Genomic DNA, 19,194 nt, shown 5'->3' on the forward strand with positions numbered 1-19,194 from the left:
TATTCTCACATGCATTGACTGAGATTCTCAAGGAGGCACACATTGCTTTCTGAATTTAAAACACAGCAGCGGACTCTCGGGGCCAAGTTTAAAACGCGCGCGCGCGCACGATCTTGCAACTTATTGTTCAGCGTTGCCTGTTTTGCTTTCCAGGGCTTGCATTTCTTAGCCCCGCGGAGAAAACGGGGGCTTGAGACAAGCGCGCGCGCACAGGGCTGGGCCTTGAGAACCAGGGATGGGGTGGGGGGGGCACATCATTAGGGTAGATGTTTACTGGGCTGCTCCGTCCCCACGAGCGGGCTTGCACGTGTCGCGGCCCTCACCCGGGAGCCGCGCAGGCGGGGAGGAAGGCAGGCGCCGCCGTCGCTCGCCGTCCGCTGGGCGGGCGATGTCTGCAGGCGGGCGGTGCCGGGGGCGGCGCCGACGGCCGCGTCCCGTCCCCGGCCGGGCAGCGAGGGAGGGACTGGTGGGAGGCAGCCGCCGCCGCCTGGCCACGGCGGCTCCGTACTCTCGACGGGCACCCAAGGAGGGCTCTGCCGTCCCCGCCTCCCCGGGAGCCGCCGGGGATGGGGAACGCCGAGAGCGGGGAGCCGGGCGGGGGCTCCGGGCTGCTGCCGCCCCCGCCGGGGAAAGTGCCCATGCCGGACCAGGGGGAGCTGGAGGAGAGATTCGCGATGGTGCTGGTGAGAGATCCCTCTTCCTTACCCCGCTCCCGCTCCGATCCCCTCGTCGATCCCTCGCATCCCCTTCTCGACGACGCCGCGGGTAGATTCCGTTGCAAGGCTCTCCTCGATTGAAAAATCTCCCTAGTCCATCCTCGCTGCGGGAGGGATTCCTACCCGCCCTCTCGATAGGAACAGTCTCTCCTCCCTCTCCAACTTTTCCAGACACTTTTCCTGGCCCCCTCAGATATGGGACACCATTCTCTCGATCTCTCTCTCCCCCCCCCCCCGCCTTCCGCGGGATTTGCAGCCCTGGTGGTTGCATCCAGAATCTCCCCTTGCTGGGGTCTGCAGAACCCTGACCGGGGCTCTCTGGTCGATTCCTCCGCAGGACAGATTAGTCGCGGTTGCTGAGATGTTCCGGTAGCTCCCCTTCTTCTTCACCGCAAGAGTTCCCAGAAGTTCTTTCCATCTCTCTTTCACCCCGCTCTCCGTTCGTTTTCGCTAGATCCCTCAACAGGTCTTAGCTTTATAAATCCTAAGAGTCTATTAACCCATGATTCTGACAGATTCCCCCCCCCCTTTTGTGGCACTATTCTGAGTGGATCTCCCTTGTAGGGCAGTCAGCTCACACTAGGAACTTCAGCCTTATCTTGGCCCATCGCAATGGGCCAGGAATCCAAGGTCCAGTGATCCTCAGTCCTCTTCCACATCATTTCTCCATCTCCACATTCTGACCCATAGCATGCCTGATCCCCAGTTGAAGTGCCTTCTTCCCCAGATCCTCTTGCCCATCTGCCTTGACCTCTTCCACACTGTGATCACTCCACTCCACAATCTGAGGTCCCATTTTTGTTCCAGTGGGTTCGCTCTTCCCAATTCCTTTTCAGCTGCGTTTCAAGCATCTATATCCCCCAATTCCCTCGAAATCTTCAAACCCCCACTAAGACTGGATTCCTGCTCCCATGCATTAGGATCCTTCTGCAGTAGAACCATAGCATCAACTTGCTACCCTCATCTACCCTAATGGAGCTTCATGACCCCCCCACCCCCCCTGCGCTTGCCATCCTTTTCCTTGGAACCATTTATCTTTCCTTGGTTGGCCTCTGATATCCAGTCCCCCTCAATCCAGTTTCTCCTTGCGGGATCCCTTTAACAACCGAGAGGCCTTGTTTGCTAGTGTTGTGAACCAGTTTTGTGAGGAGTGGTACTGGCAGGAATGTGGAATACCCCAGGTGCCCCTCAGCATCACTGTACGCTGTTGGCATGCATCCTGCAGAGGGCATGTAGGTGGTGGGTTTGGTGGGGATTAAAATTCTTGTCCTTGGAAGAAGGAAGGAAGCGGACCTGGTCTGGAAAGTTATGAGGAAGACTACCTTCTTACCTCTCCACTGTCTCCACAGAAAAGGCCACTCTTAACTCGTGGGTGAAAGGAATTAGTCTCTGATTGGATAGCTGCTAGTGGCCCAAGCTTTGCCCAGGAAGAAAGGAAGAAGAAGAAGAGGGATCAGGAAAAGAGGAGCAGAGAATACGGTCCTCCTAAGCAGGGTCTGGATGGTGCTCCTTATGAGATCTGTAGCTGAAGGGCGGTATACAAATTTTAATAATAATAATAATAATAATAATAATAATAATAATAATAATATGCCCTCGCCCTTGGAGCAGAGGTGGCTGACCTGTTTAGCCCTCCAGATGCTCTTGGGACTCTTAACTCCCATCAGCTCCAACCCTGCATGGCCAACGATTATGTGAGTGGTAATCTAACAAATCTGGAGAGCCATAAATTGTCCACACCTGCTGAAAAGGGCTTTGAGTGGGGAAATGTTCCATTTTTATGCAGGAGGCGTAGGATAAGCTTAGTGTGCCAGGCCAAGCTTTGTGAATCGGTGACTTCTGTGAATTCAAGGGATGTATTCACCTGATCATTTCACCTCTTAAAGTATTCTTATTTGTGTCTTTGTCTGTACAGTATAAGTTTTGCCTTTTGGAAGACTGGTGGTTGTGATCTTCATGCATTAGAATTTTGAGTAGAGGCTTCTGGAGGTTGAAACCAAATCAACGCAGGACTGTGACCACGCTCCTGTTTGTACATATTATATGTTTGGGGAAGTTATCCCAAAGTGCGGTGTAATGATTGGGTAATGGGTTGATCTGTGTTAATTGCTGCGATGGAAGAACTGATAGGCAGGAATTCATTCCGAAAGAATTAAAGCCAGAAGAGTAGAGAGTGGCTTTGCGATTGCTCCTTAAACAGTGGAAATTTGACCATTTTTAGAACCAGAGTTCGTGCCGCCCATTTACTCCTATGGAACATCCCAGTGGACGACCCCAAGGGTTTCTTGGGAACAAAGGGACACTTCTGTGGTCATCTTTGCAAAGTCAAGTTGCCTTTCCTTCTCTGGCTTTTCCAAGGAGATTCTCTGCTTCTTGACTTTTCATAAAAGGGTTCTGACACATCGGATGTGACTGTTGAGATTCATAGACTGTGGCTGAGCCGTTAGAGATGCTTCTTGTGTAGAGAATGCTTGGGGATTTCTGGGGGATTTTTTTCCTTCCTGATTGTGGAAAGTATGTTTGTTTTTTTCAAAATTCCACTCCAACGATGTCAGAGTGACAGGAAGCTGACAGCATGTGACACATAGTTCCCTCCTCTGTCCATTCTCCCTACAATGGTCATGCAGCTGTTTGAATAGTTCCATTTTCACTCTGATTTGTAGGAAAAGGGGTTGTGTTTCAAAATCCACATGATACAGGGTTGTTGGTAATACATTGAACGTAAGGAGCTTATACCGAGGCAGATCATTGATCCAGCCAGTCTAATATTGTCTGCTTTGAATAGCAGTAGCTTTCTGCATTAAGCTCTTTTTAAGCCAGAGTTTTCATTTCTTTCTTTAAAAGATAGCAAGTTTCTAGCTCTCATTGTTTTGAATATGTTCTTGGAAGCATGTGAGCTGTGCTTTCTGAAATTTCAAAAAACAGTGTGATGTGCTAGTCATGGGACTGGGCTAAAGAAGATTTCCAGTGGTTGTGGAGTTAGAACTCATGTCCGGTATAGTTCTTTCAATTCCCATGACTATCAAATCAGAATAAATTATATAAAACAGTAAACATTGCAGTTTTGCAAAATAGGTGAAAGTTATGCACCTTTGTGTAAATTATATTGGTTACATAATTTATTCATGCAGAATTTGAATTCAGTAGATGCAGAATTGTAGGAATTTTTATTTGGTATTTTGAGGATGAATGTGCAGACTATTCATAGCCCTGGGCAAAGGTGGAACAGTCTGCATTCATGAAAGTATCAATCTTAATAGCCAAAGGCACGAAGAAGAAGAAATCCATGTTATGTTCCTGTATATTCACAGTGCCATTCATCATTCTGATACTGGTGATTTATGATTTAAGCAGATGTATAGTACTTTTTTTTGCCTTCCCTGGGGCAATATTAAGCATTATGCTATGTACGTGGTTGCAGAGGAGGGCACATATCAGAGCTCTATCTGTAGTGTAATTTGAGAGCCCAACTCCCAACTGAGTCTGTATCGGCCAACAACAAAACTTTCCCATTGTGCTACAGTGCTGAAGTAGCTAGTGATGAATCAGATGGATCCACTCTCCAGTCTAGGTGCAATGTAGTTGGTCCGCTGTCCATTCCAGGTTTGGTGCACCAGTCCTGGCATAGACACGGCATCCAGTTCCTAAGTTCTTATTGCTGCTATTGACGGGTCAGAACTTTGGAGTTATGGAAAAGCAGTGATCGCATCTGCTCTCCTATGCACTTCCACATAGGTTCTGTAGTATTCCCTGCAGTCCATAACATGGTGCCTCGTCTCTAATTCCGTAATGTAGGGCAAATGGTTGTACGCTCCACTCAAGTGAAGTATATGGTGGTAGTAAAGGTAAAGGGACCCCTGCCCATTAGGTCCAGTCGTGGACGACTCTGGGGTTGCAGCGCTCATCTCGCATTATTGGCCGAGGGAGCCGGTGTACAGTTTCCGGGTCATGTGGCCAGCATGACTAAGCCGCTTCTGGCGAACCAGAGCAGCACACGGAAACACCATTTGCCTTCCCGCTGGAGTGATACTTATTTATCTACTTGCACTTTGACGTGCTTTCGAAGTGCTAGGTTGGCAGGAGCTGGGACCGAACAACGGGAACTCACCCTGTCGTGGGAATTTGAACCGCCGACCTTCTGATCGGCAAGCCCTAGGCTCTGTGGTTTAACTTACAGCGCCACCCACGTCCCTATGGTGGTAGTAACCTGCCCTAGATGAGGGACAGAAGGACCATGGGGGTAGCATTTAAACTAAGTTCTACTCCTAGTAGACCCACTGGAATTAATGGACCTAACTTAGTCATGCTCATAATGTCATTTGGTTTGCTCTGAGTAAAAATGTGGTTGACTTCCATCCCAGATGTGCTACCTTGCCCCTGCAGTATAGGTTGAGATGGAAGACAGAAACATGCCCCTCCCCCATGTACACAATGCTGTGCTAGATCATGATGTAATATAGCCCTGGGAGGGCTTCAGGACAGAAGGGGATGTGATAGCCCCAGACATGTCCACCTCCTTTGTTGCCCTTCTCCTTCCCAAGCACTGGATATCAATTATATGTCTACCAGATTTCAGTGTAGACCAGAGAGGTGGGAGAGGAAACTGTGGTGAGAGAGGTGGGAAGATAATGCCCAAATTACACACTTGACAGACTGTCAACAGCTATGTGTAAGTCAGGCCACACACGGCAACCTGTGACACCATCTTGGGTAGACCAGCAGGTTGCACTAGCAGGTTGAGGTGCTGTGATGTTTGAGAGAAGCATAACTTTTGATTGGTGGCGATGCAAGTTAAAAGAAGGAAGGGAAGATTCCCAAGGGATCGTTGAAAATGCTTGAAAATCTGTGTGTGACTTCCATATGATTTCACCCATGTATTTAACCAACTGGGAAACATTCTGTTGAAAACAACCTGAGAATTGCATCTTGAATTTTGAGGTCAAATCGCAAATTAAACACCAGATTTTTAAATTATATTTTGAATTATTCTGTGTTATGAGACCTGACCAATACAGTAGTACCTGTGGTTGCGAAGGGATCCGTTCCGGAGGCCCATTCCCAACCTGAAAAGAACGCAACCTGCGTCTGCGCACGCACAGGTCGCGATTCACTGCTTCTGTGCATACGTGTGACGTCATTTTGCGTGTCTGCGCATGTGCTAGTGGCAGAACCCAGAAATAACCCTTTCTGGTACTTCCGGGTCACTGCGGGACGCAACCTGAAAACGTGCAACCTGAAGCAAACGTAACATGAGGTATGACTGTATTGTGGATGGCTTTGGAGGTGGGAATAAGGACTGGGGAGTCAACTCGCTCTTTCAGTTCCTTAAAAAGGATGCGGAAGCTGTGACCCTCCAGACATGGCTGCACTTCAGCTCCCATCAGCCCTAGCCAGCGTAGCTAATGGTTGATAATGATGGGAGTGGTAGTCCAACACCATCTGAAAGTCCAGCAACATCTCCCCAGCCCTATTTTAAAGTGGATTGCCAGCTGGCTGCCTTGAACAACCCCCACCAGTCTCCCCACCCATTTTGCCTGCCTCCTGTGGGCAGCTGAAGGGTCCAGCTGGTACCCATTACGTAGCCTGAATTGTCCTTCCAATTGCAGATTCCTTCATTATAAGCCCATTTAAAACGCCACATCACTGGGAGGGTTATCATAATATTGTTTGTGAATTGTATTGTCTGCCATTTACTTTCTTGAGTACAGTTGTAAGATTCTGGAACTGACCTTTAGAGTCGTGAAAGGCCTGGGCCCACCCTTCCTTTGGGAGAAAACCTTCCCTCTCCTGCCCTTTGAAATGGGCTGGGAAAGCCATCTTTTTAAATGTCATTCAACAAGCGGTGACATTTGTGGGGGCCGGGAGTGTATTTTGCTGGACCCATGAAATTTCTTTACCCAGTGAGGCCTGCAAACACCTTATCATCTTTAAAACATTTTTAGTTCACAAAGCTTTAAACACGCCTCTCAAAACTGAGTTATAGATATATAGACAATCAATAGATAAGAGATTTTTAATAATTTAGTTGTGTAATTTTAGGCTGTTGCAAACAGCCAAAATCATGAGGGATGCTGAAGGCCCTGCCTTAAGTAGTGAATCTGAACTGCAACTAAGGATTGGTTTTACTGCGGCATCAAAGTTCCTTCCCATCGAGAATCTTTCTCCTGGAGATGATACTTTTCTAGCTGGGGGGGATTTTTGAATGGAAGAGCACCTCCACCTATACTCAGAAATAGTATAGCACAGGCAAAGATTAGAGAATAGGGGCTAGTGTAGGTTTGGGGATAACACCTTGCCAGCAGGTTGGATCCTGAGCTCCCTCAGCTGCTCCCATCGGCCACTTTGGCAGGTGGCTTTGCAGAGTGTGGTCCCAATTGTTTCCTTCCTTTGCAACTTGGCAAAGGCCTATCTAATCCAGAGCCTTTTTCCTGCAGTGGCACAACCAGGTAAGGTAAAGGGGTAAAGGGACCCCTGACCATTAGGTCCAATCGCGGACGACTCTGGGGTTGTGGCGCTCATCTTGCTTTATTGGCCAAGGGAGCGGGCGTACAGCTTCCGGGTCATGTGGCCAGCATGACTAAGCCGCTTCTGGCGAACCAAAGCAGCGCACGGAAACGCCGTTTACCTTCCTGCCAGAGCGGTACCTATTTATCTGCTTGCACTTGATGTGCTTTCGAACTGCTAAGTTGGCAGGAGCTGGAACTGAGGAACGGAAGCTCACTGTGTTGCGGGGAATCGAACCACTGATCTTCTGATCGGCAAGCCCTAGGCTCTGTGTCCCGGCACAACCAGGTGCGTGTGAGAACCAATAGCCCTCCCAACATTGTTTCCCAGCAATTAGTATTTGGAGGCCTGCTGCCTTGGATCCTGGAAGGTAGCTTGTAGCCATGAGTAGTGGCCATGAATAGCTTTGTCCTCTCATGCGCACACATGCCCTGCCTCCAACATCCTTGGGCAAAACGGCTGCTTCTTATATCTTTGTGCGATTACCGTGAAGGTCTGGAGGCTTCCCCCGCACCCTGAATGTAGTTAGAAACCTCTCCTCAAACAGGAACTCTGGCTTCTCAGGGTTTTTGATTGTGAGGGCAGTTTGCAAGTGTGCACAAACAGGTGTTTTTTTTAAAGGCTTTCTGACCTTTGACTAATGATCTTGCACCTAGGGATGTTGTGACATGGCTTGTGACCTCTACCCCCAGTTTAACCCTTCACATCTTCAGGCCGGTGCCTGAACACGGTTTAAGAATGTGTCCAGTTCCCTTTTAAAGCCTTAATAATTATTTTATTTATACCCTATCCATCTGACTGGGCTGCCCTAGCCACTCTGGGCAGCATTCAATATAATAAAAACACACCAAGCACCAAACATTAACAACTTACTGATACAGGGCTGTCTTCAGATGTCTTCTAAAAGTTGTGTAGTTGCTAGTCATCTGATGGGAGGGCGTTTCGCAGGGCAGATGCTGCTACCAAGAAGGCCCTCTGCCTAGTTCCCAGTAACCTCACTTTTCACGGCGAGGAAACGGCCAGAAGGCACTCGGAGCTGGACCTCAGTGTCCAGGCTGAATGATGGGGGTGGAAACACTCCATCACATCTCATGGCAGCAAATCCCACAGCTAAGGTTCCCGCTGTGTGGAAAAGCACTTCCTTTTGTCTGTCCTAAATGTCCCACTGTTCAGTTTCACTCTGTCCACTGTCCCCATAGCTCCAAACCTTTCCTCTGTCCACTGTCCCCATAGCTCCAAACCTTTCCTCTCAGACTGTTGCTGTACCCCCCATAATCGTTTGGGTTGCCCTTTTCTGTACCTTTTGCAGCTCTACAATATTTCTCTCTCTCACTCCCCCCCCCCCAAAAAAAAGATGTGGCAATCAAAACTATACCTATTCCAAGTGTGGTCAGACTGTAGATTCAAAGCATAGGATTTGCTCCCCACCCCCAGTCGCTGTACACTGGGTTGACCTCCAATATCCCTTTCATATAACACCGGTCTTGAAAAACCTACACTGATTCCTAGTACGTTTCTGAGCACAATTCAGAGTGTTGGTGCTGACCTTTAAAGCCCTAAATGGCATCAGCCCAGTATACCTGAAGGAGCATCTCCACCTCCATCGTTCTGCCAGGACACTGAGGTCCAGCGCCGAGGGCCTTCTGGCGGTTCCCTCGCTGCGAGAAGCCAAGTTACAGGGAACCAGGCAGAGGGTCTTCTCGGTAGTGGCACCCGCCCTGTGGAACGCCCTCCCACCAGATGTCAAAGAGAAAAATAACTAACTTTTAGAAGACATCTGAAGGCAGCCGTGTCTAGGGAAGCTTTTAATGTTTAATAGGTTATTGTATTTTAGTGTTTTGTTGGAAGCCGCCCAGAGTGGCTGGGGAAACCCAGCCAGATGGGCGGGGTATAAATAATAAATTATTATTATTATTATTATTATTATTATTATTATTATTATTATTATATTATTTATTACAGTGGTACCTCGGGTTACATACGCTTCAGGTTACATACACTTCAGGTTACAGACTCCACTAACCCAGAAATATTACCTCGGGTTAAGAACTTTGCTTCAGGATGAGAACAGAAATCGTGCTCCTGCGGCGCGGCAGCAGCAGGAGGCCCCATTAGCTAGAGTGGTGCTTCAGGTTAAGAACAGTTTCAGGTTAAGAACGGACCTCCGGAACGAATTAAGTACTTAACCCGAGGTACCACTGTATTTCAAAGTCATTCCCTGTCAGTTCAGGTCCTATGATTGTATCTGTGAAGTTGGGATTCTTTGCCGCACCTTAAGCCACATTTGGCATTTTATTACCAATTAATTCAGTTTGGTGTGAACCTTTTGGATCTCTGTGTCATCCCTTTTAATTTCCCCCACCATGAATAATTTGGTATTGTTAGCAAAGATGACTGCAGCAATGCACAACCCTAACTCGGGGACATTTTGGAAGAAAACAAAAAGCATTAGACCCAATACAGAACTTTGGGGTGGGGGGGGGGTCCTTATCTTGGGGCAAGGGGAGATGGCTTGCTAAAAGACAGACAGATCTGACCCATGGGCTATAATCCATTGGGAAGATCTTTACAGGCCCCTCTTAGAAGAACAGGTGCTGCATTTTAGCAAGGCTCATACAGAATTTCCCCAGGAATTGTATTCTCCGGAAGTCAGAGAAGGATGTGGAGTGCCATTTGGCTTTAACCCCTCAAGCGCCAAAACCCCTTGGCTGACCCTGGGTGCAAGAACATTTTTGTGTGTGTGTGTCTCCTTTGAAAGGGTGTGTGTGTAGAATTATGAGAAAGTGCCAGATCACATTTATGCAAAGTTGAAATCTCCAAAGGCTCAAATTAAAATGGAATGAGGTGATTGATACTTCTCTACACTTTGGATTCACGCTTCGAGTAGCTATAGTTTGTAAAGTTCATTTTAGCAACTATAAAAGCTAAAACAGTGGCTGGTCTTTTCCACAGAGAAGCAAAAAACCCCCAACCCATGCAAAATAGAGGCTGCAATCCACCTTATACCTAGACCAGGGAAAACCCATTATTACTCGTTGCGATCAGTTGTCTTTTAAACTTTAACTCTCAAAGCTTACAGCACAGTATGCAAGTTCTGTCTCTGTTCTCCTACTTCCTTGCTTTTTCTCTCTCGGCTTCATTTTAAAAAATATAAAAAATATTATTATTAAAGGAAAAGAACCCAAGGAGAAACCTTATTCAATGGAATCCAGCTGCCTGGCTGGGTTGTGTTTCAGAATTTGGACTTCCGGTTTGGGATTTCAAAGGGAGCTGTCTCTGGCAGGGGACTGAATTTCCCACACAGCCATAGACACAATTACTAAGGGGATGGCGTAATAGAAGCATATGGCATCCCTCCCCGTGCAGTTAATTCCGTACAACGCTGGGTAGAAAAAGGGTGGAAATAGCTATCGGTTTCCTCTTGGCATTCTTCCAGCAGGAGAGAGAAGCTCGTACATCTTCGCAGCGTCCCATCTGGAAGAAACACCCAGGGCTTTATTCTGGCAGGGGGACTTGAATTCCTTCCTAGTCAGAGGGGGAACGGAAACTGACGTTGAGGGGGAATAGCAGACCGCAGCCTCCCAAGCAACCCAGATAGACTCCCCGCAAAGCAAGCGGAGTCGTCCAACGAGGGGACCGGTTTGGAAGAGCTGCCCAGTTGGGTGGGTTGCCAAGTCTCAACGGAGACCCAAACGCTTAGGCCTCATTACGGATTGCAGTCACATTGCATCACTTCCCTGAAAAACAGCATCTCATCGAGGGGGAGGGCTTACTTTCGGAAACTTTATTCCACAAAAGATGGGAGCCTTTGCTAGGGTAGGGGGCTGGGGGACGAGCCAGGGAGCCCTGCCTCTGAGAGGACAGTGCTGTGGGTTAGGCTGAAGTGGGGAGGTGGGTTTACTGGCACTCTGCTCTAGCCATGCGGATACCCTGCCTGGAGGATGCTGGCGAGACTGTACCTTGTGGTTGCTTAGCAACCACAGCCTATCCTGGAGCAGGCAAAATGGCTGCCTAGGCTTAGGATGAAGCTGGTCACGGGCAAGAAATGGTGCGTGAAGCAGGGCAAGAGTTCTGTATCTAAATCAGGGGCTTGAAGGAGGGGATTCTGTGCGTTCCAGTGTGGGAAGATGGGAGCTAAGAAGCTTGGCTGCAGATTTTACAAATGAAGGCCCCCTCGGGCGTCCCGTCATTGAATGCTTCAATCTGCCACCAACATGTTGTGAGGGTGTAATTAACGCTTGAAAAATAGCAATTGAGGAATAATTAGAAAGCAGCTGCAACTAATTCCAGGCTTGCAGTGCTTTGGCTCCTCTGTTTGGATCTTTGGCGAAAATGTTTCGAACAATGGGGAGGGTGGTGGGGAAGAACCCTGATGTTTAAAAAGCAGTACAGCCTAATTGTTGCTTGTTCTTTTCTGAACACTCTTTGAAAAGTAAAGCTGCTGTCATGCTTCTATTGTCTGTTAGTTGAAGCCATGCTGGAAATACTTGCATTGGAGGATAGGGCATGAGTTTGTGAATTAAAAAAAGAAAAAAAAACTTGCCCAAGTTTTGCCTTGTAATAAATTGTGAGGTTGCGTTGCCTCTTCCCAGTGCTGGGTTTTAGAGCTTAGGGGAGTGTAGAGCAAAATCCTGTCTCCCAGACTGTCTTTTAGCATTGCCACTTGTTTCTGGCAGGGCTACTGTAGCTTCAGCAGACAGACACCCAACAGGTACAGCATCTTCTCTCGTGTTTGAAGGTGCGGTGATAAAAATCTGTGGATTTTTTATATCTTTCTGCAGCAGTTGATGGTGCTTTTCCTGGGTGATTCTTTGGTGGTCAAGTACTTGGGGGCGGGGGGCAGAAGGGGGATTTAAGAGTTTGATCACCTTAGACTTTTATACTGGCTTTGAGAAATCTTTTTTGTATTGTGTATTTGAATTTTATTTTTGCAAGTTGCTTGGATATGTCTTGTGGAAAGCGATCAATAAACAAAACACATAAATAATGCTTGCCATGCAGCTGTTGAATGGCACAAATGCTTTGCCCCCCCCAAAAAAAAGTGGAATAAAAAGACATGCGGACTTTTATTTGGAACCACAATATAGCTGGCCTTTCATTTCTTTAACCCATACACCATCTAAGACTCACATCGGTATGCAGAATTAGATACTATTCTCATTGTCCTAATCAGATACCTTAGTTTAGCAAGCCAAAATGTCATTTTAACAGGCGGTCCATGTTTTCTAAACACTCATATAATGTGAGAGATTATGCAAATGCAGTTTATCTGCAGGCCTTTTAACAACAACAACAACATCATCATCATCATCAACAACAACAACAACATTTAGATGCCTCCCATCTGACTGGGTTGCCCCAGCCACTCTGGGCGGCTACCAGCAGAATATTAAAAACACAATAAAACATCCAACATTAAAAACCACCTGATACAGGGCTATCTTCAAATGCCTTCTAAAAGTTAAATACAGTGGTGCCTCGCAAGACGAAATTAATTCGTTCCGCAAGTTTTTTCTTCTTACGAGTTTTTCGTCTTGCGAAGCACTATTTCCCATAGGAATGCATTGAAAATCAATCAATGCGTTCCTATGGAAACCGCCTTCAGACCAGGTCCGGGGACAGTCTGTCCCCCGACCTCATCTGAAGGCTGGGGGGGGGGGGACAAGGGCTTTTCTTCCCACCCAAGGCTGTTCTGAAGGCTGGCGGTGGGACGAAAAGCCCTTGTCCCCACCTCCCGCCCCGCAAGCTCCGGGGACAGGAGGGCTTTGCTGCCGACAGCCAGCATTTTAAAAGCCCCCGGGACAGCGGAGACTTCTCCGCTGTCCCGGGGCGATCTTAAAATGCTGGCGGGCGGCAGCGAAGCCGGGGGCTTTTAAAATGCTGACGGTCGGCAGCGAAGCCCTCCTGTCCCCGGAGCTTGCGCAGCGCGCTTCCCTGCTATCCCGGACCGCTTTTAAAATGCTGGCGGTGGGGAGCAAAGCCTTTCGGCCCCCGCTGGCCTTCCTGGACCTCTTCTGAAGGCCGGAGGGGGGCGAAAGGCTTTGCTCCCCACCGCCAGCATTTAAAAGAGGTCCCCGGAGATTTCCCTATGGGCTTTCTTCTTGCGAAGCAAGCCCATAGGGAAATTCGTCTTGCGGAACGACTCAAAAACGGAAAACTCTTTCGTCTTGCAAGTTTTTCGTTTTGCGAGGCATTCGTCTTGCGAGGCACCACTGTAGTTGTTTATTTCCTTGACTTCTGATGGGAGGGTGTTCCACAGGGCAGGAGTTTCTACCAAAAAGACCCTCTACCTCGTTCCTCATAACTATATATTCTGTTTCCAATACGCATTTTGAAGGAATATGGAAGTCCTTTTATTTGCCAATTACTGGGAAATTAGAGGGTTATGGAGATTCAGCCCTCGGGTGCCATAGGTTTTGGCCTGCTTTGGCAGGACTGTGTATGTTCTGGGCTGCTAAAAAAATGCAGAGTTCTGCATCAAGAACCTCTCAGTCATGCAAGTTTGCGTATGTTTGCTTATTTTACAACTTTTTTCTTCTTCCACTGGCTAAAGAAGGGATAAGGAATTGCACGTGCCTCTGAAACTTCACATCTCCGCCATATGAAAGCCCACTTAGTTCTCTCCATGGCTCCTTCGATTTCACCAGGCACATTCCAGCCTAGTTTTTGCAGTCTTGAGGAACAGAAGCTTGCTTCTTCCCCCCCCCCCCCAAAAGGAAAGCTGAGATTAATGGGACATAGAATTCTGTGTCAAAATACCAACATCTACACATGTCCCATGCATTTGTAGGAGGCCCATGGCTGAGAGAGGGGGAGGGTGGGGAGCAGAACTGATCCTGAAACTCCACTTCCTGGCCCTTATGTTACACCAGACATTGTTTGTGTCATGTTTTGAAGCCACAGGACTAGAAACTTGGTATCAAAGAAAATCAAAATTCTTCTGATGCCGCCAAACATCAAAATCCAAGACAGTTTGAGCCTACAACACCAATTCTGGTCCAGCTGTGCTGGCTAATGGTTGCTGGAAGAAGAAGAGTCTGGACTTGATATCTTGCCTTTCACTCCCCTTAAGGAGTCTCAAAGCGGCTAACATTCTCCTTTCCCTTCCTCCCCCACAACAAACACTCTGTGAGGTGAGTGGAGCTGAGAGACTTCAGAGAAGTGTGACTGGCCCAAGGTCACCCAGCAGCTCCATGTGGAAGAGTGGGGAAGCTAACCCGGTTCACCAGATTACGAGTCCACTGCTCTTAACCACTACACCACACTGGCTGGACTTCGGGAAGGAAGCGTGGGGACTCTGACAGGGTCCTTGAGTCCTCCCACCTCCTTTCTGAAGCCTAGTTAGTGCTTTCCCAGCTTTGGGAAGGAGGTTGGAGGACTCTAGCACCCTGCCAGGGCCTCGTGCCTCCTTCTCAAAGTCCAGAGCCACGCTTAGCTGGCTTTCGGATGGCAATGTTGGGGAGGGGAGGGGGCATCAAATTTTGGCTTTGCTTCGCCCCTTACATGCAGCAAGACAGTGCGCAGCCCACAGGTTCCATGTCAAAGTGCTCTTGTGGCCCTCTTGGTCTGAAAAGTTGGGCTGCCCAGAGGATGCTGAGCAAGATGGACCAAGCCGGCTTCTCCTGTTTCTGATGCAATACAGTGGTACCTCTGGTTACATGCTTAATTCTTTCCGGAGGTCCGTATTTAACCTGAAACTGTTCTTAACCTGAAGCACTACTTTAGCTAATGGGGCCTCCTGCTGCCGCCGCGCCGCCAGAGCACGATTTCTGTTCTCATCCTGAAGCAAAGTTCTTAACCCGAGGTACTATTTCTGGGTTAGCGGAGTCTGTAACCTGAAGCGTATGTAACCTGAAGCGTATGTAACCCGAGGTACCACTGTATAAGGCTATTTCATAGGCTCAGTTGTTGCGGATGAAGCTGCTGCTAAAGGCAGAGCTCAACGAGACAATTTAAGTACAGTGGTACCTTGGTTTACGGATTTAATCTGTTCCAGAAGTCCGTTCTTAAACCAAAACCTTTCTTAAACCGAGGCGCGCTTTCCCTAATGAGGCCTGTCTCTGCCGGTGCCCTTCCACCGTTCAGATTCCGTTCTCAGACCGAGGCAAAGTTCTCAAACTGGGACACTATTTCTAGTTTTGCTGAGTTTGTAAACCAAATGGTTCTTAAACTGGACTGTTCTTAAACCGAGGTACCACTGTACAGTGGTGCCTCGCAAGACGAAATTAATTCGTTCCGCGAGTTTTGTCGTCTTGCGATTTTTTCCGTCTTGCGAAGTACGGTGTCGGGAAAGTTTTGGAGAAGCTTCAAAAATCACCAAAGTCTTTAAAAACCTCAAAAAAGGCTACCACACCGCGTTCTATGAGTTGCTCCTCGAAGTCAAGTCGCAACTGTATTAACGGTGTTAAGAAAAAGGAAACAAACTTGCGAGACGTTTCCATCTTGTGAAGCAAGCCCATAGGGAAAATCGTCTTGTGAAGCAACTCAAAAAACCAAAAACGCTTTCGTCTTGCGAGGCATTCGTCTTGCGAGGTACCACTGTACTAGGAATCTTAGAGGAGAATGACTGTGCAAGGCCATAGCAACTGTGGGCCCTGTAGCAAAGTCATTGTTTGAGATGGTATTTGTATGGTGCATCTGGAGTTCCAACAGCGGTAGATTCACGCATGTGGCACATGATGGGTCAACCTTACTCAATCTAAGGTGGTTTGGGCATTGTCAGGGCTTGAATGGGAGACGACTGGAGAACCATGTGCACATTGACAGACTATACATTCAATATCTATATTGTGATATGAAGTTAGCAGGACTGGAGAAATCTATTTTGCAGCCCCATCTGTGAGCTTTTGGGAATGTAGCCAGGAAGGGAAGAATCAAGACCAGAACAGATGCAAATAATGATTTTGCATGGGGCTTACGTTTGTCCTTTAATCCAGCACTGTTGATGATCACACTCACCGCACAAATGCCATCACTGATAATTACCCTCTTGCAGAGCCCATGGTGTGTTGATACCCAGGCCTAGTTACCGGTTGATGCTAGCATTCAGTTCTTCCACCATACACAACTTTGCACCATGTGCAAAACAGAATGACTGCATTTTGTAGGTTGCAGGGGGTGGCTTGGAGGGCGGACAACACAAGGCGGTGTGATTAAGTTGACGATTATCCCATGATGTGCGTTAAGAGGGATGGGTGGAGTAAGAATATAGTGGAAGAATCATCTAATGACTGCATAGCTTACAGCAGGGGTAGCTAATGCCATGCCCTCCAAATGTTGCAGGACTACAACTCCCACCATCCCTGACCATTGACCACGCTAGATGGAGCTGGTGGCAGTTGGAGTCCAGCAACATCTGGAGGGTACCACATTGACAACCCCTGGCTAACCTGTGAAGTAGCCAATCATGGCAAATTTTAGAGATGAGGTTTTTAAAAAGAGGCTCCAAATAAGTGGATTAATTCATGTTGGAAGCTAGGGCCGTGGAAGAGTGGAGGAGAAATTCCATTTGGTTCCTATTTTAATATGTAATCTAAAATCCAGCTTTCTCTTTAAATTTGCACTTTTCTGAACATTGCAGTGTAGTTTGCCAACCAAAAGAAGTGCACAAAAATGTGTGTATTAGGGAAAACCGCATATATAAACTGCATCTATGTGGAAATAACATACAAACATGCATTACTGTTATGTGAAATGTGTGTTTTAGGCAAACTGGCATACAGAAATGTATGTATTGGGGGGAAGCATGCTAAAATGTTGGCGAATTTTGGAGAGGACTTAATTGTAAACTGGTGCAGAAATGTGGGAAATGAGAAACAGGGAGAAATCAAAATTGACAGATCCTTCCCTCCCTCCCTATCTGCATTAGTATGTTTGAATTCCGCCCAGTTCAAACTTATGGACTCACTGTTAAGACCATTTTCATGGAAGACAATCTTACTCGGCTACAAGTGATTGCCGAAGAAGAAGTACAGTGGTAGCTCGGGTTACAGATGCTTCAGGTTACAGACTCTGCTAACTCGGAAATAGTACCTCAGGTTAAGAACTTTACCTCAGGATGAGAACAGAAACGGTGCTCTGGCGGCGCGGCAGCAGCAGGAGGCCCCATTAGCTAAAGTGGTGCTTCAGGTTAAGAACAGTTTCAGGTTAAGAACGGACCTCTGGAACGAATTACGTTCTTAACCCGAGGTACCCCTGTATGTTTGAAGGGCAAAAAGAACCCATTGGCCCTAAGCATCTTTGTTATGTGTTTCCTGTTTATGGGGGATGCACTTGCCAGAGGAAGGCATGTGGCTTCTCTGTGAGTCACATCTTCCATTTTCCTGACATTTATCCACACATGGAGGGGTCATAGAATCATAGAGTTGGAATAGACCACAAGGGCCATCGAGTCCAACCCCCTGCCAAGCAGGTCCATAGATTCTGGATCATAAGACATGACGTTCTGTGTTTAAACTAAATTGATGCCCCCATGCTTGTCACTTTGAAGAAACTGCAAAACCTGGATTTGATGGCAAAGGGGTCTGGGGAGCAAGCAGGAGGTAGCTTAGGATGTATGGGCAGGAGGAAATAGCCAGGAAGCCTTTGCATCACAGCATAACATCTGCACTGGAGAAAAGATTTGCTTTCCGTTTCCCTGGAAATCCCAAAGGCCAGCTTTTGCTTGCCGGTGATTTATGAAAGAAAAAAACTTTGTTGCCATAACTAAACACAGGCAGATTTAGTTTGGCCCTGTTTTTTAAGGGGCTAACCCTACACGTGATGTGCAAAATTGTGCAGTGGAGCCTGGGCAGTGTTTATTGTTGTTGCTTTAAATGAAAACCAGCTTGGGGAGGGGATGATTCTGAGTGGAGAAGCAGTGTGTGCACGCTTAATGCTTTCCCCATGCACCAAAACAGCACCCCCCCACAAACTATTTTCTTATGCTTGCGCACAAAATGTTAGTCATGCATAGAATTCACCTGCTGAAATAAATGAACTTCAGTCCATTGATTTCAGTGGGGCTGCTCTGAGATCACCTTTAGCCTGTGATGGAGCCAAGATGCCCCCTATAACTTTTGGGCACACTCATTTGCTTACTCCGACAGTGGCCCTCCAAAGGGAAGGGGCCATTGGTCACTGATGGCATGTGTGCTTTGTATACCTCAGGCGCAGACTCAATCTCTGGTATCTCCAGCTAAAGGATCTTGGGTAGCAGACCTGGGATTGTCAGCTGCACAAGACCTTTGAGAACCACTGTTATTCAAATGAGACAGTCCTGGGCTGCAACGGAACTTGGTTTAAGGCAGCTTCATTCATTCAAAACCACACAGCTGGCAAGACAGGAGTGCAACAGGAGTGCATGTGCCTGACAAGTATACCAGTAATGGAACACATACTGTTTCATCACATTCCCACGTTATGTTGGGTGTACACCCAAACAAAATTGTCCATGTCTGAAGCAGCTCTTCAGAGCCTTTCTTGACACGCCTTGAATGTGTGCTCCCCTTTTGCCCAGTTTTCAACAGATGGCCACAACGCCGAATTCACAAATCTAAAAATACTGTTTTGGCAGCGTTGCACTTGAAATAAGGGATGCTGATTGCCGTGATGTTCTGGAATACGGGGCAACCTTTTGCCATTAAGAGCCAGAACGTAAAAGAGCAGTTAAAACTGGCATTTCTGGTGCATGCCTGAACCCCTGGGCTTTCAAATTCTCGATATCATATTTGCAGCCTGCCTTCTATTCAAATTGCTGGGGGTGGGGAGAACAGCTTTTATGTGTGCATGTGTTTTTAAAGCAAAGGAAATGCCGACTTGTGTGGTGTGAGCGGAAGAGGACCACAAAGGCCGGAAACACAGGCGCATGGGCTAATGCTTGAGACGTTTCTGGCAGTATCAGCTGCAGGGATAGTTGCAGACCTAGGCATACCTGCTAGAAGAAAGCCAGTCCTGTTACACTCAGTGGGTCTCACACCTTCAAAGGTGTCTTTCA

The 19,194-nt window shown here is 47.5% G+C and overlaps 1 protein-coding gene across 8 annotated transcripts in view; it reads left to right on the forward strand.

Moving 5' to 3' along the window:
* Positions 1-251: 251 nt before the first annotated feature.
* FMNL3 (formin like 3) overlaps positions 252-19,194 on the forward strand; it is a 106,864-nt gene continuing 87,921 nt past the window's right edge. For all 8 annotated transcript variants that reach the window (XR_003705568.2, XR_003705569.2, XM_028721404.2 and 5 more), the window contains exon 1: positions 252-683. Coding sequence is in view for 6 of the 8 variants with exons in the window: in XM_028721404.2 (XP_028577237.2) it covers positions 267-683 (417 nt within the window). In the remaining 2 variants the exon portion in view is untranslated. The remainder of the gene's footprint in view (positions 684-19,194) is intronic.

This window comes from Podarcis muralis, chromosome 2, assembly GCF_964188315.1.
Source record: "Podarcis muralis chromosome 2, rPodMur119.hap1.1, whole genome shotgun sequence".
Lineage (NCBI taxonomy): Eukaryota > Metazoa > Chordata > Lepidosauria > Squamata > Lacertidae > Podarcis > Podarcis muralis.